Source organism: Vanellus vanellus (genome assembly GCF_965231255.1).
Source record: "Vanellus vanellus genome assembly, chromosome: 3".
Taxonomy (NCBI): Eukaryota; Metazoa; Chordata; class Aves; order Charadriiformes; family Charadriidae; genus Vanellus; species Vanellus vanellus.
In genome coordinates this window covers 26,869,471-26,897,063 of record NC_138907.1, presented here as the reverse complement: position 1 = coordinate 26,897,063, position 27,593 = coordinate 26,869,471, and the positions used below count along the sequence as shown (strand labels likewise).

The 27,593-nt window shown below is 42.2% G+C and overlaps 1 protein-coding gene across 1 annotated transcript; it reads right to left on the bottom strand.

Moving 5' to 3' along the window:
* Positions 1-18,907: 18,907 nt before the first annotated feature.
* Positions 18,908-26,976, bottom strand: NEK2 (NIMA related kinase 2; the record flags this gene model as incomplete). The annotated part of the gene is made up of 9 exons (XM_082481572.1): positions 18,908-19,221; positions 21,745-21,815; positions 21,899-21,953; positions 22,981-23,200; positions 24,021-24,147; positions 24,398-24,480; positions 25,173-25,410; positions 26,506-26,723; positions 26,881-26,976. 9 exons carry the CDS (start codon positions 26,974-26,976, stop codon positions 18,995-18,997), a joined length of 1,335 nt encoding a protein of 444 aa, XP_082337698.1. The 3' UTR covers positions 18,908-18,994.
* Positions 26,977-27,593: the final 617 nt, after the last annotated feature.

Here is a 27,593-nt window from a genome sequence, read left to right as displayed (position 1 = left end):
TTCTCCTCATCTACTTGGCTTCCCATGTGCCATAGTATCATTTAATAAGATGTAAATAATCAGGAAGCTGAGTAGCAGTTGTACTGAAACGGAACATGCCCATGTCCTCTTCTCCTCACCCCCACACAAGGCCATTAGTTAATAAGGAAGAATTACCCAAATTTAGGCTATATGGGTCAAAGAAACTGGTACAGCTCAAACCTGTTTTAATTCCTGCAGGTGGGGTGGGTTATAATTTTGCAGGGATTGGTGTTAATCCAGTGGAATTTAGCTAGGGAGGAAGGGAGGACAAGGAGTTTAATGTCTCTCATTGGCTGGACTTCAGGAATCACTGAAACTGAGGGTTAGTTGGTTGCTCTCATGATGTCGTCATGGTTTTCTTGATTAAAAGTACTCAGTCCTCTCCCAAGTGAAATAAACAGGATAGCAGTGTCAGTACCACCCTTATGAATAAAGCTTAATCGGCGTTGAACATAACCTGTGTCAAGAGCTTTGACTGACTTACAGGAGGGGAGTTATGGCTTTTTTAGCTTCTTTCTTGGTATATAAACAATGCCTAGATCAACTTGTGATCCTTTTAACATTTCTTCACCACAAGACCTCCTAATCTGCTCAAGGGTGCCATACAACAGGTCAATTTGCTGCTGTCTTCTCCTTACAGGATATCGTGTCCTTTATCCTGCCTTTGTCCAGGTGTAGCTTTTCTTCCTACTGTGCCAGGCTGAATACTGAATTCCTGTGGGGGCCAAAAGCCACAAGACATGGACCATATGCCTCAGGAGAGTGGGAGGGCATGGTTTCTTCCCAAGCAGGAAGTAATAATGGTTCCTCAGGCCTTCTGCTGTTCCCCAATGAGTAGGGCTGGGTGCATAGTTTTGTCCTACAGGACCCTGCAGCCACCGTTGTCTTCATTGGCTTCAAATACGGGGATTTTGATGAATAATCCCTTGTGGCAGCCCAGTCCAGCTGCTGTACATGGGAGGCACAGAGTGGCAGCTGGACCACACAAGAGTTCATGTTGCTACCTCTTCCCTGGACTCTCTCATAAACCAGTGTACTCTACGCTGCTGTTCCCAGGCTTTTCTATTGTATTACCATACACCAGCATCCAAGAGGAGCAGGGATAGTTTCTAAATTTAGGGCTGTCCATCTGGCAACGTTATAAATTTTAAGATTAAGGGGAAGGTGACTGATAAAGCTACTTAATGAATGTGTGTTACAGGAGAACATTTTGTTCCTGTGTATGCTTTTGAGGAGAATAGTATGTCTTCAAAGTAGGGAGGACTCCAGGTTTTTTGCTGTGTGTTGTTTTTTTTTTTTTTTTTCCAGCTTCCAGGCATTGTTTGTGACTCACCGAATTCTTTCTCGGCTCAGCTTCCGGTCGGTCGGCACATGTGGAAGGACCAGCCTCCAAATCTGTTTACGTACCATAAATGCTCCATGTTCTGAGGGGAGAAGCAACTCTGAATCTCCGGTATGCAGCTTCATGCCACCCCAGAACTGGGTGACAAGATAGGGAAAGGCTAAAAAGAAAGCTGCTGCTTGTCACCTGTTCTGAGGTAAAATGTTTTGCGCTGAGTGCTGCTGAGCTCTCTTAAGTCAGCTGAGCACTGTGGGAAGAATGGGACTTTGGTTGGAAGATTTGCTATTACTCAGCATGTTTGCCGAAATAAATAAAGTCACTGCTTTTTCCTTTGAATTTCTGCACAAGTTTGCAAGTGGCGAGAGCTCAGCCACGGAGGGCTCTTCATCAGTCTGTGCCTTTCCACTTGGAAAAGGTGAAACCCTGTCTATAAACCGCCAATGCAGTCACATATTACAGAGCACGCTGCCTCCTTTTAACACCTAATTTGTTCCCTTTCTGTGCAGTCATCAGACCTGTCTGCTTTTAATAAAGGCTTGTGGGACTCTGGCAAACATGATTCCATCTGTCTGTTCCACTTCAAGGCTGTCAGTGTTCATTTTGGGCTGCGTTTCTTGCAGGCAATGTCTCTCTCTGTTAGCTGTCCTTACAAGGTTTCTTCAAATTAGATCCAGTCAGCAACACCAAAGCAAACAGAAGCATTCACTGTCCAGTTACCTACATAAACAAGTTTGTTCCTTGTAATGAAAAACAATACAAATGAAAAGTATTACTGTTCACGTAGCTCTACATCAAATACACTGTTATATCCTGATTCAGGAAAGCAGCTTTATCAAGGAAAGGACTTAAATATGTGTTTGCAGTTCATTAAAAGGCTGCCTTTGAGCAGAGGCGGGTTAAGCATGTGCTTACATGCTTTTGCTTGTGAAGACTATAGCTGTAATTAGCATAAAGACAGGAAATGAAGAACGTCTTGCTCTATAAAGAGATTTCTCCTTCTACCTGATTACTGTGCCTGTGAAATCTGGATTTTTTGGAAGTCAGTGGCTGAACTCCAGACAAGTTGAGAGGGTTGGTGTATCATCCACTATACTTCTTGCAAACCTTGCAAAGCAGATTAAAAACACCACTTCTTTCCCTTACAAAATCTTTTCTCCCTAATAAAGAAACAATGGCTTTAAAAGTTTGCCTTCTTTATGTCCAGTTTTGATCTTTCCTTTGTAGGTTAGTTATTTTGCTTTCTTACTATCGGTCCATTCATTTGATCCAATGGCATTTGGCAGCCTGCAACTGCTTCATAACTTCTCACACAATTAACTGCATAGCCAATCTATAACTGGTTTTAATGAACATGCATTTTTTTTTTTGCAGTGGACGTAAGAGCAATTCCTGGCTGCTTTGGTTACCACTTCATCTGCTTCTGGTACAACCAGTGTTGTTTTAAAATTCACAAGCAGGCACAAGCAAGCTACTTCTGGGAAGTAGCTTGGAGGAGAAGGATCTGGGGGTTGTGGTAGACAGTAAATTATCCATGGCCCAGCAATGTGCCCTTGTCGCCAAAAAGGCCAATGGAATCCTGGGCTGCATAGGGAAGAGTGTGGCCAGTAGGTCGAGGGAGGTCATTCTCCCCCTCTACTCGGCACTGGTGAGGCCACAACTGGAATACTGTGTCCAGTTTTGGGCTCCCCAGTTCAAGAGGGACAGGGAACTGCTGGAGCGAGTCCAGCGAAGGGCAACTAAGATGATTAAGGGCTTGGAGCATCTCCCTTATGAGGAAAGGCTGAGAGAGCTGGGACTCTTTAGCCTGGAGAAGAGAAGGCTGAGGGGAGACCTTATTATGGCATACAAGTGTCTAAAGGGTGGGTTGAAGGAGGATGGAGCCAGGCTCTTTTCATTGGTTCCAAGTGACAGGACGAGGGGCAATGGGCACAAGTTAGAACACAGGAAGTTCCGTTCAAATACACGGAAACAGTTCTTTACGGTGAGGGTGACAGAGCACTGGCACAGGCTGCCCAGGGAGGTTGTGGAGTCCCCTTCCCTGGAGATTTTCAAGACCCGCCTGGATGCAGTCCTGAGTAATGTGCTCTAGGCAATCCTGCTTTAGCAGGGGAGTTGGACTAGATGATCTCTAGAGGTCCTTTCCAACTCTGATAATTCTGTGATTCTGTGATTCTGTGAAAATCAGAGCAACAATCTAATTAGAGCTAATACCTTATTCAGCCAATGCTCAAGTGGATCGTACTCGAAAAATCACCACTATGTTAATCATTAAAGGAAAAAAAAGGTCAGAAAAAAATGTGGTGTTATTCACTTTTGCACAGAGTGCAGCTCTCTGCTGGAAAGATAGTAACAATGATTCAACAGAGATGGAAAAATTGTGTAAATATGGAATTTGTGGAATGAAAAAATTTCTTTGCAGCTGATTGGTTGGTAACATTTTTATTTATTACTGAAATAAATTATCCTTCATATGGCATTTTTAATAAATCATATTGTTAAGCTCTGCCTTTTATGGTCTTTAGAAAGAACAGGAGATCACTAACTCTAATCTGAGCCAATTCTCTTGAACCTGTGGAATGAGTATCAGTGAATCAATGGGCATTTGCTGAGGACAGACACCGAGAGAGATGTGTGCTTATCACTATGGTGCCTGCTCCACCTACCTACAATATCAGGTCCTGTCAGAGAACACACAATATTTTCTGGCACCAAAGTTGGTTGTTTGGGGCCAGGGATTCCCACTGCCACTATGGGATGCTGGATTTCATTGGTGTAGGATTTCTAAAGGTTTCTTGCTGGAAGAAGGTCACTCAGGTCCTTCTGAGTCAAGTCCCTAGAAGTCCCTACGAGAACAGCCAATACTGTAGGGAAGTCTTAAATGTGCACGTTCTGGCATTTGAAAAGTCAGTTCAAAACTAGTTCAGCAAGTGCAGCTTTGAATCGCGTGAGGCTGCAGATCACCTGTGTGCAATGCTGCCGAAGAAGAAATGCCCTATAGCGGCATATTTTGCCCTGAGAAATGGGGCCACGCTGGTATACCTCTGTGTCTCCTGGGAGCTCAGAGGGCGAGGGCACACTGTGCAAACATACGATTTCAGTCCCAGGGACTGAACTAGGCAATGTAAGGACTTAGTGCGAGAAGAGTGTTGGCTCAGAAGAGGAAGATCCCCAGGCAAATAGGAATGAAAGCCGTCACACTGGCTGTGCGTATACAGAGCTTACAGGGTGGTCGCTGGAGCAGCCACGAGCACAGGATACGGCACATCCTATCATTTCGGTGCTGCAGGACAGGCCCGCCTGTAGCGTGGCAAACAGCCTGGTGGCACAGGACTAGTAGGGCATGCTCGGGCATGGGGGCCCCTGTGCAACGCATGTTCACAAGCTCCCACTCTGACCCAGCACCGACAGGTCTGATCTGGAGGGCAGCCTCAGGCTCACCCTCAGCAGGCAATCCAGGTACACCCGGTGTTTCCAGCCAGCTCTTCTACCCACACATCTCTGCTGCTCTTGCTGCCACAACACGCACCTGGCAGGAGCTGCATCCCTCTGTCTTGATGACACAAAGTCTTTTTTTTTTTTATGTAAAGTTCTTCAAGTGGCTGAGCTCTCGCATGCTCATCATTTTACCATTTATATATTAGATATTAATTGTATCAGCTTAAGATGGATGAATTTTCCTTTGTTACACAAATAGATATATCTGTGTAAAAACACCGTTTATGTTGCTGCTTGAAATATTTTCGTTAGATCCCATTTAGGTCTGTAGGTGCTGTTGGTAGCTGTTCGCCAGCTATTAGCCAAACTCATGACAAAGACTGCCCTTTCTAAGCTGCAGATATTTAGAAAGACACCATTCTAGCAAATGACGTCATATGATCAATGCATCTACTAAAAGCAAGTTTGTAACCACCATAAAATTTTCTGGAGATAATAATTTTGCAACTTGTTTGAAAAGCATCTTTGCCCAGAGCAGAAGTAACATTTTTTCAGTCATGATCATTTAGCATTGCCTTTCCCTGGAGCTGATGCTGTGATTCAGAACACGCTGCAATCGCGACTCTGAGACCTGCTGGAGACTGCTGCTTTCCCCAGGCGCCAAACGTGGCCTTCACATGAGGATGGAGACATGAAGGTCTGTGCTATGTCTCGTCACCTCTTTTATTTTCAAGGATCAATTGTACTTGATGTTTGCCGAATCATACCCCAAGACAGTAAGCATAAACATGTTAACTTTTTGTTCTGTAACTAAATCCATTCATTTTTATAACTGCCTTCCATGGAGGCCATTTCGTGGTCAACTTAAGCCAGTCCAACTAAAAACTGGTGCCAAAAAGGGCAATCACATTTCGCCTTCAGAAATGACATTCCTGCCCCCAGCCGGGCCTCAGATTTAGCAATTGGGACATATGATGCCATGAGGGGGCATCAGCTCTGCCTGCCAGTGCAACCAAAACCAGATTCTTTTTCTTCAGCATTAGTTTTCAGCCAGTTCGGCAAGTTAATCCTATTTACCTAGGGCTGCACGATTGCTAGAGCTGACACATAGGACCATGTGATTAGGGCAGGGAAAAGTGTGTGACCGTATACTGGCAACAGCCCATAGTTGCTGATGCTGATCGTGAAACCACAGTCTCAACTGGACAATAAGGGAGGGATTCATGCCTGGGAATTGGTAGCTGACACACAAACATCTTCAGATCACGAGTCTCCCTTTAGAGGCAGCAGAGATCTAATCAGCTTTGTCAGTGGAGCCTGCAATGTGATTTATCTCCTCCTACAGCACTATGCACTTGATTAGATGAATCCCAACCTCAGAGTGCCCATTTCTATAAAGAAAGCCTGGTGTGAATAGCTCAGAGATTAGGTCAACACCTAATGAGGCAACTCCTACCCCCAAGTGTTAGTTCTGCCCATTAAAAGGCAAGGGTTTTTCTTAATCGTACATTAAAGCATGAGTTAAGTGAGTTCTTTAATGCCACAAACTCAATAGTGTCAGAAGGAAGAGTATCCAGCAGCCCGTCCTGCTAATACTAATGCTTCTACCAATATACTAGAAATGGGATGTTCAAAGCTGTGTCTCCAAGCTAAAATTCACAGGCATAGAGAAGGTGCTTTGATTTAAGCAGTCCTGGGAAGCCAACCATTCCCTCAGAAGCAAACAGGAGGGGTGGCTGCTCTTAGAAAGCAGGTCATTTATGTAGGTGATTAAGCATGGAGGAGCCTCAATTCAGGCATGGGTTTTCAAAAAACTTTTGTCTAAATCTCTTACAAGCTTATTCTATACAGTTCATCATGAGTGGCTATTCAGATAGCGAAATAGCGACTGTGAACATTGCTTCTTGAAAGCTTTGTGTTGACCTGCTTTATATCTAGCCAGGTGTTTCTGTCTTAATGTTTGGGAAAACAAAAGTTCACATCAGCATGGATGGATTAAATGATGTGCCACAGTAGCTGCAGAGCCAATGGAGGGAACCCATTGCTACCACTGTGAAGATGACAAAGCAAATATTAAATACAGCAGTTACCGTGGCTGTCCCAGGAAAGACTTGTCCATCTAGTTTCCAAGTAAGCTGTTTGTGAAATATGTGCTCCATCTCCCTTATTGACTAACAATGTATATTATGTGGTTAGTTAACAGTGGGGATAAAGGTCTTTTTCCTGCCATTTGTCAAGCTTTTGTGCAAAAACCTGCAGTTAAACTGTGTATAACCTTAGGATAGTGAACATTGCCAACTAAAGTTCTAGGAATATGCTTATTCAGCTTTTTATTAGCCATGTATAATAGACATACTTTGTGCCTTTGCTAATTAGGTAAACCAGAGCTTATCTCTTTCTTGGAAATTTCCCTATAGGAAGATATTGTCCTTGTAAAAAGGGGAATATGTAAATAAGCAAAATATGTGCTAATTTGATGAGCAGAATCACAGCACACCAGTGTTAATGCACTGGTATGTGCATTTTATAGCACTGTAGTAATATAAAATCACTATAAGCACTATCAAAATACATATATATAGACACTAACTGTTCAAAATCAATGAATTAGTAGATCTTCAGAACTGGTCTTCAGAGCTTCTATGCTTGTTAATAATGATAGCCAACACCTTTATGTCCAATCCTAAATGGGAAAAAAAATGTTTCCCACATGACGTTTCAGATTCCTGGAGACTTCACTGCAGTCTGTAAGTGCACAAAAAGGCAGCTGAGTGTGTCCATGTGTTCATGTTTCCCCGAGGAGTCATAACAGGCTGGGCTGACATAGTCCTCCGTGGGAGGCAACCATACAGTGGCTTGTCCTCCAGGATGCTCTGTGTGGGTGAACATGGAATTGGCCCCTCCTGAAATGTTCGATACTGTGGCATGCAGTCAAGGCGTAGGCCGGGAAGTGTTATGGGAAGGAGAGGAGAAGCTGTTTGATCTCTGTCATTATAATTCACCATGATCAAACGCGATGGTTTCCTGGCATTGGCTCTGGCCTGACCCAGCATCTGGCAGTGCTACCAGGGCATGTAGCAGGACTGAGTCTTCTCTTTATTGAGGTGAGTCATCCTAGCCCCACATACCAGTGTCCTCCTGACCTCCTTAGTCTGTCCCTCACCTGCTGTAACTGTGTCACACAGCCTGTTTGTGCTGCTTGGGATGATAACGCCAATCCCTGCACTCAGACATCCCTCTCTGGCAGCCAAAACCCAACAGTCTGCATATCACCTAATCCAGACACAGGTAAAAAAGTGAATGTTGACCCCTTATTGCACTCAACCTCCTCAGGGCTGCCCAAAAGGCAGGGCCACAGCCAGCAAAGGGAGCTGGAAGCGGCGCTGGGTGCTGGGTCCCGGCCAGGCGCGAGGACCTGACAAACAGAGCACAGCCGCTTATGGAGCGTGGAGCCCCGTGCCATATCCTCTGACTGACATGCCTCAGCCTAACCCTGAACTTGGCAGCAAGGCCAAGTTTCATGTTTCTATATTATCCGCTCCACCCAGTGAGGGATCCCTGCCATGGATCCGTCCCTCTGGGCCACCAGGGTGGCATGTGTCCTCAGGGACCCCCTCACCCGCAGCAGGCTGGCAGGAGCAGCAGCACTGCAGCCAGCTGCTCGTACTCACTCCTGTACGGCTGCTCATCTGGGAGAGATGGAGCCTCTCCAGGGGGATGGTCGCCTCCAGCTTTTCCTTTCAAGACTGCCTTTCAGTGTGCCCGAGTGCCATTGTCTGCAAAGTCTGCACGCAGACTGCTGAAGCCACCAAGGTGGCAAAGCAGCTAATAATTGAACCCGCTTTTTTCGGTTTTACTGCTGGAGAAGTGCTTTTGTAGCAAAGCACTAAGGAGAATACAATGCTCCTTTTACATCAAAAGAGTGTCCAGATACCCAAGGTAAATACTGGGCTGTATTTAGCATGCGGGTCTCTCTGCTGCTATCTACTTGCCCTGACAGTTCCAGTGAGATCGGTGCATTCTTCAGCCCTCTTAACAATTCTCAGGGTTGTCACTCTTAAAGTGAAAAGGGGAAGGAGATGCATTTCCAAGGTGGTCCTCCCAGTTTGGGAAACTTCAAATGACCGCAAGTGTAGCATAAAACGTGCACAGGCATCTATATTTGCATACAATCTTGGCAATTACAAATGTGGTCATCTTCCCCGTAACTGGGTGGCTGTTAGAGGCATCATCAGTTTAGTGTACACGTGTGCACGCACACAGGGCAGATGCAGTTCAGAAGGAAGGTTAGGAGCAAGGATCCCTGCTTCCCTAGGTCCTGGGAAGACACTGCTGGCTGTCTGGTGCTGGACGCTAGCACAGTGGTCAAACAAACAATGTAATATGCAGGGCTTTATCTGTTCCAGTAAAAATCCCCGTGTGACTGAACAATACAAAGGAGACAGAGCAGACAGACAAGATGGAGCAAAGACAGCAAGAGGGAGAAAAATCAAAAGCAAATAATAGGCAGTGTTAGAGTTAAGTAGTTCTACTAAATCCAAAGTTCTTGCTTCCTTCTGCCAGCCTCACTTGACTGTTGGACAGTGGGGGCAGTTTCTACAGGTTTCTCTTTAGCTAAAATGACGCATTATAAGATGTATTATTTGTAATATACATGTGGATATCACTTCATAAAAAACATTCTTCTTCAGGAAGTAATAAAACACTCGCTCAGTTTAAAGTCTGTCCTCAAGTGTTTTTGCTGGATGGGTGTTATACTCATGTGGCTTTGTTCCACTGGCTCATCCCCAGGGAGAGAAGAAATGAGGGATGGTGGAGAAAGAGATTTGGAAACAAATAAACGCTCTGAATCAAAAAGGCAGGGCTTTATATGCAACCCATGCCACAATAGCATCAATGGCTCCCACAGGGCCAGGATTCCTCCTGCATTTACAGTCGAAGGACAAAGCCTAATCATCTTGCCCTAACTTTGCATACTTCAGCCACTTTCCTCGGTTGTTTGCGAACCTCTCAGTTCATCAGTGTCTGACATACGGCAGATGTCTCCCAGAGCAGCTGAGTACCCACACTCTCATGCTTCTGATGCCACCCAGCTCTGCAACTTACAAGACTCATTAGTGGGGGAGTGGAGGAAATGCATTTATCTGGAGCTTTTAGTAGGATAGTTCTTAGGAGGATATATTTTGCCAAAAAAGACAGGTTTCTTTGGGAATCCCCTGTCCTTCAGAGATGCTCTAAGGAAGATGAAAGAAAACGTTACAGATAATCTTGAGAACAAGTTCTCAATTTATTGCTTAAGGGTTGATCATTAGGAGCTGTTGATATGACTTTAAACCCTGACTCAGAGATTCTCACATCAAAGACTCCTGCCTAAATTGCATACTGTCTTTTTAAAATCTAGCCAGCAGTGATGGAAAGGTTTCAGGTCACGGGGAAGCCATCTCATTCCTCTGTATCGTAGCCCTGCAGTCTGCCTATCCCCTGGCCACCAGTGTCTTCTGGCAAGAGCAGCCACAATCACTCAGGTCCAGATATTGGGAATATTTCAGAAGTAGATAAATAAAAAATGATTGAGGATCAATATGAGAGAAAATCCAGAAGTAATACGCTGCACAGAGATGACCCTAAAACAACAGCTGAAGGCATCAATGGACTTTTTATTAAGGTATTTGGCCCGAATTTTGCAAAAAAGTTTCCCCATAACTCACAGAGGAAGAAGGGATTGTGAAATGGGTCCTAAATGAGAATTCTCGTTTATAACATGTACCTCGCAAAGGCGATTACATGAAAATCCTTTGCTTCCAACAATGCTGAATTAGGGTTAATGTTTCTACCAGCCCAGACAAATGACAATGAAACGCCAAGTAGCTGTAAATAAACAACTGTTGTTTAAACAGCCACTCTCACTCCCATGTTAAAGGACTATTAGCTCAGACAAAATTAAAAAAGGGGAAAAGACACCTCCTCAGTGATCTACATAAAGTTACCTAAAATTATCCTTCCTCTTTTTTGAAGAAGTAACCACTTCCTAAAACAAATAAGCAAGAGTGACACTACTCTGCCCAACCTCGATGAGAAAGCAGTGCACCCAGTGCGCATAGAGACAGGCTCACCCCGTTAATTCAGAGTGAACTCCCGCGAAGGGAGGAAGTCAGGCTACCGGGCTGTCAATCAGAAGGCTGGTATTAATTTAAGTAATACAATTAGAAGGGTAGATGTTGCCCACGGAGAGATTTCCAGTTTACCCAGTGGCCTGCATTGGTGTGTTGTGAAGGACCCAATAGCTGTGCAAAGACAATGTATCAGCATGGGTTTGTTTCTGCTGGCTACGTGCTTAAAACATACAAAAAACCTCACGGACAGGTAATGTAAGTCCCAAATATGAATTTCCTTAGAATAACTCCCAGGTTGAGAAACGTCTAGTGTTCTTTTCATGCATTTATTATTATTTATTATTTACCAAGGGACCTCACCGGTAACCAGGGGTCTTAAATGTGTTGCATGCAGTTAGGGACATGCTGAGACTGGGTACATGTCCTGCTTCTCAGCACTGCTGAGGCTGAAAGAGGACAGGATGATTTACAGCATGATAAGGAGTTCTTGCATTAAAGTCAGCAGCTACTATTCTTCCAGGCCAAGTCACCAGGGAGAATGAGGCTGTAAATGGGGGAAGAGGCTAATTGTTTTTGTGTTTGGGTACTGAAAAGAAGAATAGAAGACAATTCTGCGTTTGCATATGCTGAAAGCTGTCCTTCCCATTGCAAAGATTTGATTTTACTCAGTGCTTTTCTTGTTGATGCTTCTGATTTTCTGTAAGAGAACAATTGGTGATTTTACTGTAGGATCACTAAAAAATACTCATTCACAGCCTGGTACTGTGGGATGGTGGATTAGAACTAAAGCCGACAGCATCTTTGGTAGTACATGTTTGTGTGATAGCAACAATAATAAATCCATGCAAAACATACAGTTGTTCTCCAACTTTGTACCAATGCCTTTTGGTTACATACAGTATATCTTTACATGTCCACTGATAACTCCAAAGTCATGAAGAGTTAAATAGCATTCCTCAGCATATACAGATCTGAAAGTACTTCACCACAGCATAGTAGTTTCTTCAATTCCACTGTATAAAGGTCATTTTTTTATTTTGAGAAAGTTGGCTGTTTGCCCAAGCTGACGATGTGGAGAAACAGCTTGGTAAGGGGTGCAGGGGCAGGACCTGGAGCAAGCCTTTAGAAACAGCTCCCATTCTTTGCAGAGATTTTTGTGTGCAGATACGAGACAATGGAGATATGGCAGGCCACCTGCAAACACTGCAAATCAGTGCAATAACACTGAGCTTAGAATTGACCTCCGTAGCAAGTGCTATTTCACTTCCAGAAAGTGGCTTTGAAGATGTAGTCTAAACTGTAAAAAAAATAGGATTAAAAAAGCAAGTGACCGTAAGAACATCTGGTTAATTTGAGCCAGGCTCTAGGGTTTTATGTAAGAAGTTACTGCCGAGCCAGATTTGAAAACAAAACTGATGGTTACTGCCTGGCACAAACCCAAGGCTGAGTTCCCTGGCTGGGCTTTGCCATTCGGTTGAGCTCATTCCCTGGAGCACAAGCAGAAGACCACACTTCCAAGGCCGTGATTAACTCACTGCTTCTTGCCAACACTTAACTGTCTGGTTTGCACCCACAGCCATGCCAGCAGCAAGTGCAAATTAGCAGCAGTTACAAGATGAGTCTGCCATGGATTCTTTTCGCCGGAACGTGAAACGGCAAAATGAATACAGAAGGAGGTTAAAAACATGCACAAGTGAAGGCTGTGGTTGTTCACACACAAGTTCCATTCTAAGCCTCTGAAATAGGGTTTCCAGGGCTCTGCCTAGAGAAATTCCCTGAACTTAGGCAATGCAGCGTCTAGATTTCAGTCCCTTAGTTAAGATCAGTAAGTAGAAAATAGAGTTTCGCACCCTTTTCCCTTTTGGGAACACATTGAGTTCCACTAAATGTGGCTTTGCACAGAGGTGAGATCCTCCTGTAGCCTCCAGTTTCATCCTGAGACCTCAAGCACTGAGGCAGGAATTTGGCTTTGAAAAACAGCGGGAAATTTAGAGCAGGGAATTTTACTCATTGCATCTTACACAGAGATTTAGTGACGCATTCTTGGTTGCTGACCTGTGTTCATCACATTGCTGAAGTTAACTGAACTAAGATTGGTGAAAAATCATCTCACGCCTGATGCGAGTCAGGCCCCAGCCTGCCTTAAAGGCAGATGGATCCCTTTGAGTGCATCACACGGCAGCAGTTCTCTGATCCCACTTGTCCCTCTAGAAAGAAACTGGCACAACAGTGAGATTTTCCTAGCTTTCAGTTCACCTGGGGAGAAATATTTAAAATGTGCCCTAAAGGTAATTCTGTAATAATTCTCATAAAAATATGTTATTTTTCCAATCAACTGAATACTTCCTTGATGATATCATTTTCTTTAATGCTAATGCTTCCTCCTACTTTTAGTTGCAACCACAAAGTACTTACAATCCAGTACAAGCTAATTACGTGGATCATTGCCATAGGAGGTATTTGCTTTACCTCCCAGGAAATCATTATCTGTCGTGATCTGCCATTTGCCCTGATGGCTTTGTTTATGTTATCATCCAGCTCTCAGAAAGTCCGTATTATCTTTCCCTAGTGGCATCTACAGATTGATTAGTAGTAGTCAGAAAAGACTTCACATGGCAATTAGCACTCAAGTTGGGCAGTGACTTTAACGCTTGCATTTGTCAGGAAGGATTTTTCTAAACTTCCTGGATGACTTAAATAGCCATCTAGCTCTGGGGTCACTGGATGGTCTAGGAAGAGCTGAGAGGTCAGGTAGATAATATTGCTTCTATTTGCAATGGGATGATAAACCGCATTATGAGTAGACAAAGATGCATTCACCGTTTCCTAATACTACATACAACTCCAGAGAGGTCTGTGCGATGCCCAAGCTTGCCAGAGGGCTATTGATGCAATTCTTGTCAAGGAAGGTCCGATCTGGTAGAAGGCAAGATCGAGAGAGCTCTACCTAAAGTGGCTGGTCTTCACTTCTGGTGAGGAAGATTGGTCGTTTGTTCCTGCTGGGCCTTTGGCAATGCTCTTCCTCCCCAAACAGCAAACAAGTGTAAGTATTTACAAACATCTAGTATGTCTAATGCTAATGAAGTTGAAGTCCAGCCAAGGGTTCACTGAATTTGAAGCAAAGCTTGTCATTGGCTTTACTGGGCTTCTGTTGTGTCCTTGGGACTTTGACTGACACAAACGTGCAAAAATTTGTTTTATGTATATGCTTGCTTCCGCTGACCTTGCAAGAACAGGCCCTGCTAAAAGAGCTGATTAAACAGTAAAAAATTGTTTAACAACTACCTCTGCAAATAAAAAAAGTTTTTCAGACTCATATGAGTAATGGAAAACAAATACTCTAGCCAAGTATTCAAGCACCTGCCAAGGACCTGCAATATTCCTCATAAATCTGCATGTTGTATTAATTTTACCACAAAAAAACTCTGTATGACAGTTGATAGTGGAAGCTGTACTATTGGTGGTTATTACTCCCTGCATGTCATGTCCAAGTCAGAGTTTCAGTTGCTGAGGAAGTAGACATAATGCACTGAGACCAATAATATAAATATATTCACAGCAGAGAACAATGCAGTAATAACTGGGCCCATAAATTACTCTGCTTGAACCAGGTAGCTCAGCAACAAGCATCATCCATCAGTCACAAATTAAACCAGTCAAAAATGAAAGTTAATTCGCCAAAAGTTTTCATAAATATGTTTTCTTACCCAGAAAGAGCCTACATTGAAAAATAAGACTATCTGGAGCTACCTAATTCTAGGTGTTTCTGTAGCCTTTCTTTTCCCTTTATATCGTAAAACTCTGGCATGAGCTCATTTTGTAGAATACAGAGGAATTTTTTTTTTTTTTCAACAAAGCTTCATCCTTTCATGGCAGCTGAGCCTCAGAAGTGCACTTTGCCTTCAAAATAACATGTCAGATAAAGGCGCTGTTGCCTGTAGCATAGTAACTTCTCAGCATTGCTGATCTGGCTGAAAGCAAGATTAAATGGAAAAGCAGTATAACAGTATGTGGCGTTACGCTATCAGTCTGTGGAGCTTTTTAAAGTTGTAAAGATTAATATTTAACTTTCAGCTAACTTTTAAAGTACATATATAAATAAAACTCACTCCTAATACCTGATATGGATTATACTGTGTGTAGCCTTAATTAGGTGAAAGTCTTCGGTGGTGCTGAAATGGCCATTAAGCAGGCTCCCAGGGCAGGCTTCGGCTTCTCCGCCCGATACAGCAGCTTTAGAGCTACTAGGATTCCTCTGGCTTCACACAAATTACCCAAGGGAAGACCAAGATAAAGACACGGCCCAAAGGCTGTCACTGTACCGTTACTGGGTCCAATTGTATTTTGGACTATGAACGCTAGAAGCTTTGCTTACCGGGAAATGGACTTCATCTTTATCAGCACAGCAAGAGGTCCACACAGGCGCTAGGATGACGAGCAGCATAAGTGAGGAGCAATCTCTTTTTCGGATGAAGACAAGAGCAATGGCAGAAAGCTTCTGCTCTGCACTGTTTCTCGTGCCTGTGGGAAACTGCAGGAGATGGAGTCTTGCAGTGAGTGCCTGTGAACCAGCTTGTGCCATCATTAGGAGCAGATGACTTCCTCCTGCGTTACTCACTGACAGTAAAGGTGAAAATGTGGAATTCCCTATGATAAAGGATTTTATAACAGTTCCAGAGGGATTTACCTTTCCACCTGTTCAATGATATAGTACAGATTAAACAACTTATTGATACTTATGTTTAGGAATAAGCTTGATGGTCCTCTATATTTAAGCCTGATTTCCTCTAAGCATTTTATCTGCCCAGCTAGCCAGCACTTTCACATCGGTTAAGTCCTGTAGTCACATGGAATGGTCTGGTCAACTGGCTGCAGAGGGGACAGCTGACCAAGCTAATCATTAAATAAATTACTTTGGTAACTCACCACTATTTTCCCAGTAAATTCCATTCCTTAGTACACGCACAGCTGCCCAAAGTAGGAGACCAAAGTGGGTGCACCACTGCCACGGAAAATCTGCCCAAAGTGCAGAAGACCTGTACAGGATCCCAGTACTGTCTCTGGGCACCCCCCTGTGACGAGCCTGGTACAGATGGGGACCTAGGGCCCGGGAAAGGGTATCGGTCAAGGTCACACACAAAGACTGAAAATCAGGGATCTGGTCCACATTTTTCAAAGATGATGCAACTTCCCCTTCAGTCTGTCCTTGAGCTAAATTATGTTCTATGCATATAAAACTTGTGTAACTTCAGAGGTGACTTCTATATGTCATGTGTGCCCACAACTATGCATATTATTAAAATTCCTGATATCTATATTAAACATTAATGAATTTATCTCACAACATTCAACAGTGTACACTATTATTATCCTCTAAGGCTGAAGCTCTACTGTATACATATGGAGAAATTTACCTTCACTTTTAATAGATAAGTATACTCATCAGCATCATGGCAATGTTTTGCGAGCAGTCACTATTCCCATGAATTTGCTATTTATTTTCCTGAATATATTTGGAAACTACATCCTGAATGCAATTCCAACACTACATACGTGCTCTGGGAAAAACAATTATGCCTTTGTAGGAAAACGTGAATTTCAGGACTCCAAAGCAAAATTCCTGAGAGAAAAAGGACCATCTCAAGGATGCCTTCCCCTATGTTTGACACATGAGGAAGCTCTTATTTCAAAAACTTCAAGAAACACTGCATTTATCATATTAGAGTGATAATACTTCAAGAAGACATTGTGAGTAATGCTGCTTAAATGCCACAATGCTACAGCTGTAACTTAAGCTGCTCTCATTTATTACTGCCATTGTGATTGATACACTTTGCACTCTCTGTAGCATTTCTTATTCATAATAGTGTAATTGTTAACTAAACTTTGATTCAACTATTTTTATAAAACATGCATAAAAGATGCAAAGTGGCAAATCAGAGATAATTACAATTAATTGCACCAGCAAGTACTAAAACATCTGTAGCCTAAGAAAATCAGTATCTTGCAGCAAGACACGATTTTCTGAAACAAAACAGGTAAAAATATATTTAAATTAGATCTTAAATTTTGTATGAATGTATCAATAGACGAAAGGAAAATTGCAACAATTACAGGGCAACAGTGCCATCTTGAGGTCACTAGAGAATTAAAGGAAGAGGAAAGCTGCAGATACTGCTCTGAAGGTATTTTACTTCTAAATGCAGAAATTATTTGGTCCATGTGTACGTTCCAAGAGGAAAAAAAAAAAAAGACTCTCAAAGCCACTTTATTTGTTCGGTCTTGTTAAAAATAAAATATTTGCAAACACCAGCTGTTTCAGAATATAGTCTTTCCTGAATCATTAATTACTAATTAATTTTCTTGTTCGCTCGGTTTCCTCCTTTCACTAATTGGTACCTGCATTTTACGGATGACAAGACATACAACAAAATTCTTACATCCTACATATTTTTGCAGATTAGACTAATACTACTGCCTATTCTACCCTTTGCTAGTTTATGGGCTATACAATAAAGATGCCCATGAAAGCCAGTAGAACTGCATTGCACATCTTCTGGTTGAGGCACATAACAGAAAAATCTGAATGTACAGACATGGTGAGAAAGCAGAGATTCACCCTCCGAATACATGTGAGACTCTTCAACAATATGAAAGAATGCAGCAGGAAAGCTGCACTGATCAGTATGGCACAGCTACGTCGGCTGTGCGTAACTGCCGGACACTTCCGACCACACCTGCTGCTGGGTAATGACCACCAGAAAAGTGGTAGTTTTTGACTAGCAAACCAAATGGTCAAATTCTAATTCTTTTAAGCAAAGGTTGTGGTGAAAACAGTAACCACTACACAAGCAAATACAAGCTCTGCTGGGTGGTTAAGAATCTGCTAGAGTAGAAGTATTGTTTGGTGACACAACTGCTTGTCTCTCAGCAAATACGACAAATTAAATTGATGTTTCAAGTAAGATTCTCTTTTTTAAAGTAAAAACCATCTAGAATACCTCCTTTGATAACATTTGTGGCCCAATAAGGAAACAAGCGTTTTGAAAATTAGCCATTTGCTAAGAATGTATGTTTTACGGCATTTCAACCCAGACATAGAAAATCTCTATATATGTCAGGCATTACAGTTCCAAAGGATTTTTTTTAAATTAAAGACTCTGAGTTAGTCATGAAACTTACACCACGAGCAACTCCTACTCTGGTAGAGCATTGTGAAGGGGAAGATGGAGATACCTCACAAGCTTCAAGAAATATAAAGATTTACTATTCAAAGTACAATTGCCCCATCCCAAACACAGGTGCTAATACCCTGGATGGTGTTCCATCCAGGACAGCAACCCCAGGGAATCCATTTACGGCACAGTTTCAAAGCAAACCAGAGAAGGTGTTATTTCAAATGCTCTGCCCTGAAGCAGGCTTTTCAGGAGCTGATGGACAAGCCATTCAGCTGCGCAGGCAGAAAGGAGGATAAACTCCTCAACTATGCTAAGCTGATGCATCCCACTCATTAGTCAGAGACATTAAATTAAAAGTAGCCTGCTTTGATAGGTCACCTACTTAGTAGGAAGAAATAGCATAAAATCTTTTTTTGCACTTTTGATAATTAAAAATATTTACAAACGCAGACAAAAAGCCAGTTTTTCCACATATACAAAATATCAGTACTTCTTATTTCAAGTACTGTACATTACATACAGCATCATTTTAACCTACAGATTGTGAATCTCTGTACATTTTTCATCTGAAAAGTTTTTCACACCAGATTTAAAATAATCTGTTTTACAATGTTCACTCTTTACATTTTCAGAAAAGTAATGTGTGGCAAACAGAAGGACCAAACTATTCTTTCTTTAATAATACAGTTCATTCAGTTTGTTTGATTTTGGATCAAAACTACCTGTTTTCTTAATATAATCTCTTATGCCTTTATCATGAACTACGTATCATAGACTAAGAATTTGTATAACAACAGTTAAAATAAATTTTTCAGTAGGTTCCAGCTTAAAAGAGGGAGGCACACGTATCTTCCTATACATTTAATTACCTTCTAAAAGTTAAATACTTTACATCTGTTACAGTTTCAGCGCATGCCCAAGATTTGTCTGCTCTTTAGTTGATAGTTTTTTTCCAGTTCAGACAGTGCTTGAGCCCGCAGATTTGCAGCATATAGACGTTTTTTGAGATCAGAGCATTTCCCTTTAGAAATGGGATATTTTTCCAAATTAACAGGAGGCACAGCATTCTCTTCACTTCCATCAAAGTGTACTTTCTTCTTGGTTGAAGAAAAGGGGAGGAGGAGTGCATTATCTTAAGAAATCAAAAAATAAATAATGAATTAGTGCATCTTTCAGCATTTATTGCTTAGGTCTTTTAACCCTGTTACCCATTTTTCTATCTACCTATGGCTTTAAGTAATTAATTAAATGCATTTCAGTTCATAGCAACAATTTTTTTTTTCCATTTTATGAGGAAAAATTGAAACAAGGCTTTTAAATGATTGTGGTAAAAGGATATATGCCATTGTAGTTTCTAGGGTGCACCGCCCAACACCTAAGGAAATATTAGTTGCCATAAGGGAAAGACATGGAGTTTCTTCTAACGGACAGAAATGAAACAGTAATATAAGCCGGTTCCACAGGGAAATGGAGAATCAGGCTTTTAGCTACTGAAAACCCTTCTCTTTCCTTTGTAGCAGGGGCAGACCCAGCCTGTCCAGTGGTCTTTCAACATCACCCACATTGTTCCAACTCTATCCTCATATTAAGTCAATGGGGTACAACCTAGGATCTGACCTGATGAATAATGTGTTTAAACATGCTAAAAATTAAAAAGTTACTTTCACTGCAGCCTCCAGAACATGAATTTTCATAGTATAGCTCTGCTTTAGCTCTATAGAATATCCACAATCAAAAGGCAGTTAGTTTGTTTTGTTTCTAATGACACAGGGTACAAAAACTACCATCAAAAGCTATTAAAACAGCTGAGTTGCCTCTCATAAGAGCCAGCTTCACAAGGCTCAACTTAGGGTGTGATTTTTTTATATTTTTTTTTAATCGAAGGTCTAACTGTACTACTATCAATGCTGCTGAAGCCTTATTTTTCCAATTCATTAGGCTAGAGCAAGGATGCAATAAGCACAAGAGGGAGAAGGACCAAAGTGCAGAGGCCAGTGAACGTTTCAGCATTTTGTAGTTTCATATCAGTAATCTATATCTGTTTTAACAGTAAATCCTTCCCCGAGAGTCAGAAAAATCCCTGCAAAAATAGGATTGTGTCTATGACGCTGTCTTAGAAATCAGGATTTTTGGTATTCCATTTTAATGTGAAGTAAACCACTCAACTGACTTTGAGGAGAAATTAGGGATCCAAGAGATGTGAGAGATGCAATCCAGTTGTGAAAAATACAGTATTATTTGAGCACCTGAAGATAACATAAGCAAGTGATCTTGGCAATGTATTGAAGAATCACCAATTTCCCACTGAACAGGGAAAATTTTAGAAACAATAGTACAAGTGTACCACAGAATGAATTGCAAGAGTAGCAAATGTGATAAATGTTTAATCAAGTAGTCTACAGATATTGCAAGATTTGTTCAGTCTTGTAATAACTTTATTCACTTTCCTGCATTGTCTGTCTTGAGGCATTAGCTACTCAAAATGGTTTTGTGAATCTTCAAAAATTATTACACCTGTTAAGGTCAAAATATCACATAAATGGTCGAGAGATGCAGAACCAAAACAGAGGCAAATGCTGAAGTTCATTTACCTTCAGTCATCTAGTGTTAGAAGCAACATCAGAAAGCCCAAGGCAAGTTTATTCTTAACTTTATGTTCTTTAATGTATCAAACAGGTGGAATTCTCAAAATTGACAGGAATGTTAGAAATAGCTTAAGTACCACTGACTTCTGGTGTGCTCTTTCCTGCTGTGATAGGCACCTTCTTGAAAAAAAATGCAACTTCAGTTTTATTTGTATTAGAGGCAGGGACATGCTTATCTTGCTTTACCTGACCAAAACTAAATGAAGAGATTGTTGCTGCATGTTAAAGGATGTTCACATTTCTTTGTTCTAGAGTACTACTTATGACCCAGCCATTTAATATCCTACCAATATTTCAAAATGCACTTAGTTACTCAAATCATTTTTACTATTAAAAGGTGAGTGCAATGAACAGATGATACTACCCCTTATGATAGTGATGACTGAACAACCAAGGCTAAAGTGAGTGTTAGATACTTATGGGGTAATAACTACTATAAAACAGATTGGACTACAGGTAGTCAGGAAGCATTATAGCACATTTTCAAAGCTTCGGGGGTTTTTTCTTAGTGAGTTAAACTGGAGCAGTTTGTATTCTTCAGAGCTTATACGATGCACCAATCACAGGTGGGTAACTTGCAACAAATATTTCCCACCTTGAAGTTTTTGGAAGTTAAACTAAAGCTGAAATGATTAGACACGTGCAATTTTATTAAAATGAACTAAATCAAAGGTCCATAAGAAGACATCCATAAATAAAATCAGTGCAGCTCTGAGAAAAGTTTAGGTTACAAGTCAGCACTTCCATTAGCTTACCATAAGAATCCAATTTTCAAAACAGCATAAGACTGCAGTGCTGACAGTGACAAATCACACTTATGGTTGAGCATTATTCCTCAAGTCTTTTCATGAAGTAGAAAAATCAAAAGTCTCTTCTCAGCCACGAAGAGATAATTGGGGTTTGCATCGCTACAATGTGACTAGGTGCAGCACGTTGAGCATCAGGGGCATTCTTCTGGTCATACCAGCCTACATTTACCAGTGTAAGTGGCTTCTTGTATATTTTCATACCTGGATCATCTGCACAAGCTAATGTCCTCTGCTGTTTGTAGATATTGTAGTTCCTCATCAGGTTTTCAGCTCTGTTTTGAAAAAGAGAGGTTTAAGCTTTTTCTTGAAAGGTTGTAGAGTTTCTAATCTAGGCAATTCTAGGTTAGTAGGATACCTAGCAAGTTTGTCCTCTGCCAGTCTCTCTCGAATACACAGTTCCCGTTCTCTCTCTGGAAGTAGAAATATAGTAGTATGCAGTGTTAAAATGTAAGTGTTAAAGTTAGAGTGATTGTGCATGATGGATTTTCTTTCAAAAAAAAAAAAAAAAAAAAAAAGACAGCAGTAATAGCCTGTCAGATGCACCCATATTTCTGCTTCTATGGCTCTAAACAAAGATAACTGCTGTGTAGATACACCTTTATCAATGCTCTGATAAAGCACTAGACAAGTACTCTGAATGCAAAATGCCAGGCACACTCTTCCCTGTGCCCCTCCCACCCACCCCAACTCTGCCATCTCTGCAACAATGAAGCTATAGCAGTTTTCTATTCTGCACATTAACTGGTGGCACACATGATACCAGATACAAATATTTAGATACCAGATACTATAATTCAGCTATGACTAAACATCCTATTTACAGCAGCAGCAGCTGTTATTCAGGCTCAGTAAACAATATATATGGTTAAAATCTGCATTACAGAGCGTACTGCATACGCAAAGAGGTATTTTATGTGGGCAGGAAATCCCAACACCTGAAGACCAGCCATCTATACAGTTTCACAGGTAAGCTACCTGTAGGGTGCAGCTTTTATAAAAGCAGTTGACAGTTTACTCAAGTATATTTTGCTCCAACATCAGGTTAACCTTAGGTTATGCATTAGCATAGCCAATGTTAACCTACAGAGCAGGTAAAAAGCAACCTACACTGCACAGTGCAGAACAATATATTTAGACCCTATTCTTCTGTATACTTTCCTAATTGCGGCTCATATTTAATAATCTTCCCAAACCAAACTTCTATATCCAAACTGCTAATTATATCTTAGTAACTTAAAACAAGAACTAGTATAGATGAGTAAGCCCAAGCATTCTTGTTTTAGTCTTTAGATATAATTCTAGTAGTGAATGCAGGAGTACAATATCCTAGTGCATTAAAACGAGGGGATTGAAAACTGTCTACCTTTCCTTCCTCCACACTTATTCTTTTGAATCAGAATCCCACTGCCACCCCCTTCCCAAAGTGGAATATCATACGCTCCAAACGTCGCTCTCTCTCTTTAATGGCTTGTTCTCGCTCCTGTAATTGTTGTTCCTTCCGTTTCAGCTCATTCACTGCAGCATCTGAATGCTGCAGCCTTTCTGCCTCCCATGATCTCCAGCCTCTTCTATCAGAATTTTGTCTTTGTTCTTCTGTCACCAAGTCTGCTATCAAGGGGTGCTGCAGAATATCTTCAACAGAAGGTCGGCAATAATCCTAAAGGAAAGACATTACCAACAGGTTCCATCATCTTCCACCAAGAAATATTATGGCCAGCGATTCCCCAAGCAAGACCCACCATAGGTGGAAGCCCGCTGAGGTGCTATACAGTGAAGGAGAAGTTGGAGAAAAAAAGAGTTAGGAAGGGGTAGCTCCTCAGACCAGGACAGTAGCACAACCAGATGACAAAAGCTAAGGGAGGAGGCTGCTACCAGCCTTCAGCTCCAGAAGCTGCAAGTGTGGCTCTCCCAGCCCAGGCACAACTCCTTTCAGAGCCAGAACAGGGTGCCTACCTACAGAGGCAACTGTTAGTAGGCTCTGGAGCTAACACTCTGCATCTCTACCTGCCACTTGATTCCTGAAGGACCCATACCTGTTGGAGACTTGGGTTCTCATTACAGCTTTGTTGTGCCATGCAGTATTCTTCTCAACACCCCCATGCCAGCCATGGGGGGCGAGCTTTACATTAGCCATATAAATCCAAAATGAAGACAAAACAACCCCTTCCAGCTTCCAAACACACTGGAACCATTTTAACCCTGAAGTTATAAGACCTTGTTAAGCATACTGTTAGGAAATTCTGTATAGGCCAATACTGAGACAGTCTTTTTTGTCCTGTGAACCTAATCATAACACTTGAGCTGCTGCCTTTGGTTAATGGACTCAAAGCACAATTCCTCCCTCCTTCCCCTACAAGTCATATTGCCAGTGACAGCAACCACTACTTCAGATCAGTTCATTTCATCATTGAGAAGAAAAACTAGTGTTTCAGTACTAGTTTAAATTATAGGTGGAAAAATTAGTAATCGATTCTTACCTTTACATTCAGCATCTCTTTGAGAAGTTCATTCAACTGATCTGAGTAACGATATGGTATTCGTCTGAACTTCCCTTCCCTTATCTTTTCTGCCAACTCCTTTTGGTTGTAAGCTCTAAATGGAGGCCTGAAGAAGAACATTTTTCTTGATTCTTTCACTAGTTTTGCAGGACTTATTTCCATTTAAAAAGTATCAGACTAAGAAAAAAGCTGCAATCAAAGACTTGTTTTGACTACCTAATATCAAGAGAAATACAGAAATAAAAATCTAATCCTAACTAGTCTCTGAAAACTTTAAACTTTCATCTATACAAAATGTGATCATACATGCATTAACAGCTATGTTTCCACATTCATTACCACACTACTTTACTTACGAGAGAGCACATAATTCATACAGGAGACATCCTAGAGACCAGATGTCAGATTTTTCATTGTATGACATGTGGTTCATTTGTTCCTAAAGAAAGAGAACAATCTTAGGATCATTAACCAAGACATCGTTCTGCTATTGCAGGATCATCAGCTACTGTTCAAACCCAAATTAAACCAGTACTTAATGGTGTTACTTTTAAGATTCCATCTCAATCTACACAGCTACTCTTACTAGCAGGATTTTAACAAGTTATAGCAGTATTCACTGTAGAAGACTGAAGTGTTGCACCAATCTTCAGTTGATACAACTCTGTATCTCAGTCAACATTAATCTTTCCCACACAAAATGCACCATATCAGGGAAATAACTCATTCTTGCTCATTTCCACTACAAATTCAAATCCTACCATCAAGAAGTAATTTAATAAGCTCTCTACCTTAACACTATGAAACATAAAACATAGCTTCCCCATTCCTTTTCAGGAACAATGTACTCCAACATATCTCTAATATTCCAAGAACATATCAAAACTTATACAGTGAAGAACAACTTAAATCAGAAGGTAGTGACAGTGTGGGGAAGAACAGAGATGAAGATAACTGGAAAATAACCTTGTCTCCAGAACATACACACTCTATAAAAAGAGTCACCTGCATTTAAGACTAGTAACTCTTCGCTAAAACCTCCCAAATATTCATGGACTCTGAAACCAACACTGCAGAAAACAGATCTTGGAGAGAGAAAAGGGAAGATAAGGCACAGAAGGGAGGTCTTACTGGTGACATATAATATGGAGTTCCAACAAATGTTTTGGCAAAGCTGGTGTCATGGTGCAATATTCTAGCCAGTCCAAAATCTCCAAGTTTCACATTCTGCTTGCCATCTAGGAAGACATTTGCTGGTTTTAGGTCACGATGCACAGTGACTCCACCATCACTCCGTCTGTGACATTCCTTCAAGGCCAGTGTCAATTGAGTCAATACTCGGAGAACAAAGCTTTCTTCCAAGTAATATCTGAAAGATTAACACATTGTTTAATAAAAGCATACATAAGTTTAAGTAGTTGCTGCCAGTCTTAGTTCTGTAACTTTTTAAATATTATTGTTATAAAACATCACTGAATCAACACCAGCACCTTTATAGAAAGGTAACAGCAACAGGCATCTACATATGCTATTTTAAAAATGGAAATTTAAAAAAAAAAAAAGTCACTCCAAATATGTTAGAGGACATCTAGATTTCTAGAACAAAGAGTCTAACAAAAACGCAGCATTTCCATTACTTATAACACAAATATCAGTTTGATGCTTTTGTGATGAGATCTGTCCCTTTGATCACTTATAACAGTATCTTGTCAACTGTTTATAATCATAGAATGGTTGGAAGGGACCTTAAATAATGAGCAATATACAACAAAAAGAGAGCCAAGACAGGAGTGTTTTTTAATATAACCTTCCTTAAATGAAAACACTGATGTTTGGGGGCAGCTGCAGTACCATTTTAGACTATTCTCAAAGTAACACACATGGTATCAGGTATTTGTTTATCCTAAGAATGTGAAAACTGATAGTATACTTAAGCATAGGCTGCTAAGTCTAAGATTAGACCAAGGTGAAGTCTTAACTTGGTGTCTCCACAAGCTTTATATGCAGGCACATAAAGTAGCTTTTACCATCCTGTTCAAAATAATTTTTTGCTTTCATGTATTTTGGTGTTCTAACAAGAAATAGGGTACAGGTGGTTTGACTGATGGGCAAGCCAGAAGAACCCACAGATGAAGCTACCTATCTGCAAGAAGTATGACTCGCTAGTTTATGTTTTCGACCCCATGCATAGCATTGCATCCAGAAACTCTTCCAACAGCTTCTGCCTCATAAGACAGCTCAGTTTTTTCACTGTTTTGACACTGACATCCAATCAGTTGGTGCATTCATTAGCACAATTCCCACCAGTGCTATAACTTTGTACAAAACTTTTCACATTTCAAGTTGTTGGGCCCAAAGGTTAACCGTAAAGTTGTTCAGAAGTTGAAGTTGAGAAGAAATACATTTCACTTTTCTTTTGATTGCACAAAATATTCCAAAATTGCCACAAACAGCTTCCACCTGCCTTTCTTTTGTGCACCTCGCAATTAAGCTAGCCAGGTCACCACCATCACAGTACTCCATCACGATGTACAGGGTTGTGCTGCTTCTGTCGATGATCCGATCGTAATACCGGACGATATTGGGATGCCTCAGCTCACGAAGCAAATTCACTTCCGAAACAAGCATTTGCTTCTCCGCCTCTGTCATCGAGCCATAGTCGAGCTCCTTCCATACCAAGATCTAGGGAGAGGAAAAGATTAAAAACCACCTTAGGCAGTGCCTTATACACCAGCCAGAGCTCTGCAGGGGTGAAGAGGGGCTTATCTCGGAGAGCCGCCAGCACACGGCTCAAACCGACAGACACGGCACCGCTACGGTCCCGCAGCCGCCGCCTCACCTTGCCGTCGGCCTTGCGGCGCACCTTGCGGCACTTGCCGTAGGAACCGGCGCCGATGGTGAGCAGCACCTCGTAGTCGTCGGGACGGCCGGGCATGGCCACACAAACCGCCACAACCTCCCCCCGCGGGTCACCGGCCTCCGCACCCCGCGCTGTTTAAACGCGCCGCCCCTCCCTCCCATTGGCCGCGCTTCGCAGCCCTGCCCACGCGCCCCGCCTTCCCATTGGCTACGCCGCCGTAAACAGCCACTGCCAGCCTACGGCCGTTACAGCCGCTGGGCGGCGGCGTCAGGCAGCCATCGCGAGAGCTGGGCCCCGCCACCGCGCACCCCGCCGCGTGCCGTTCCCGCCGGTCGCCGGGCGGGGGCTGCGTCGGACAGCCTTCGGGACAGCCCGCTGGCGGCGGCGGCGGCACGGGGGCGGGGATCACGCCGCAGGCGGGCAGCCCCCTTTGCCGGGGAGGCGCTTTCCCAGGGCGAGGCGGACAGCAGGTGTCCGTCCTTCCCCGCAGACCGGGTGAGGCGCTAGGGCGGCCTCTCGGGGTTCCGCCAGCTCGGCGGCTGCTTTTGGTTTCCTTTCACTCAGGTATTCTGAGGAGAAGCAGCTCTGAAAGTACCAGCGAACGGACTCTTGGGGTTTCCCTCTTAACTCCAGCGGGGGGTGGTTACCGCCCCGAGCCTCCCAGCAGCAGGCCTAGGCCCGCGTCCGCTGTA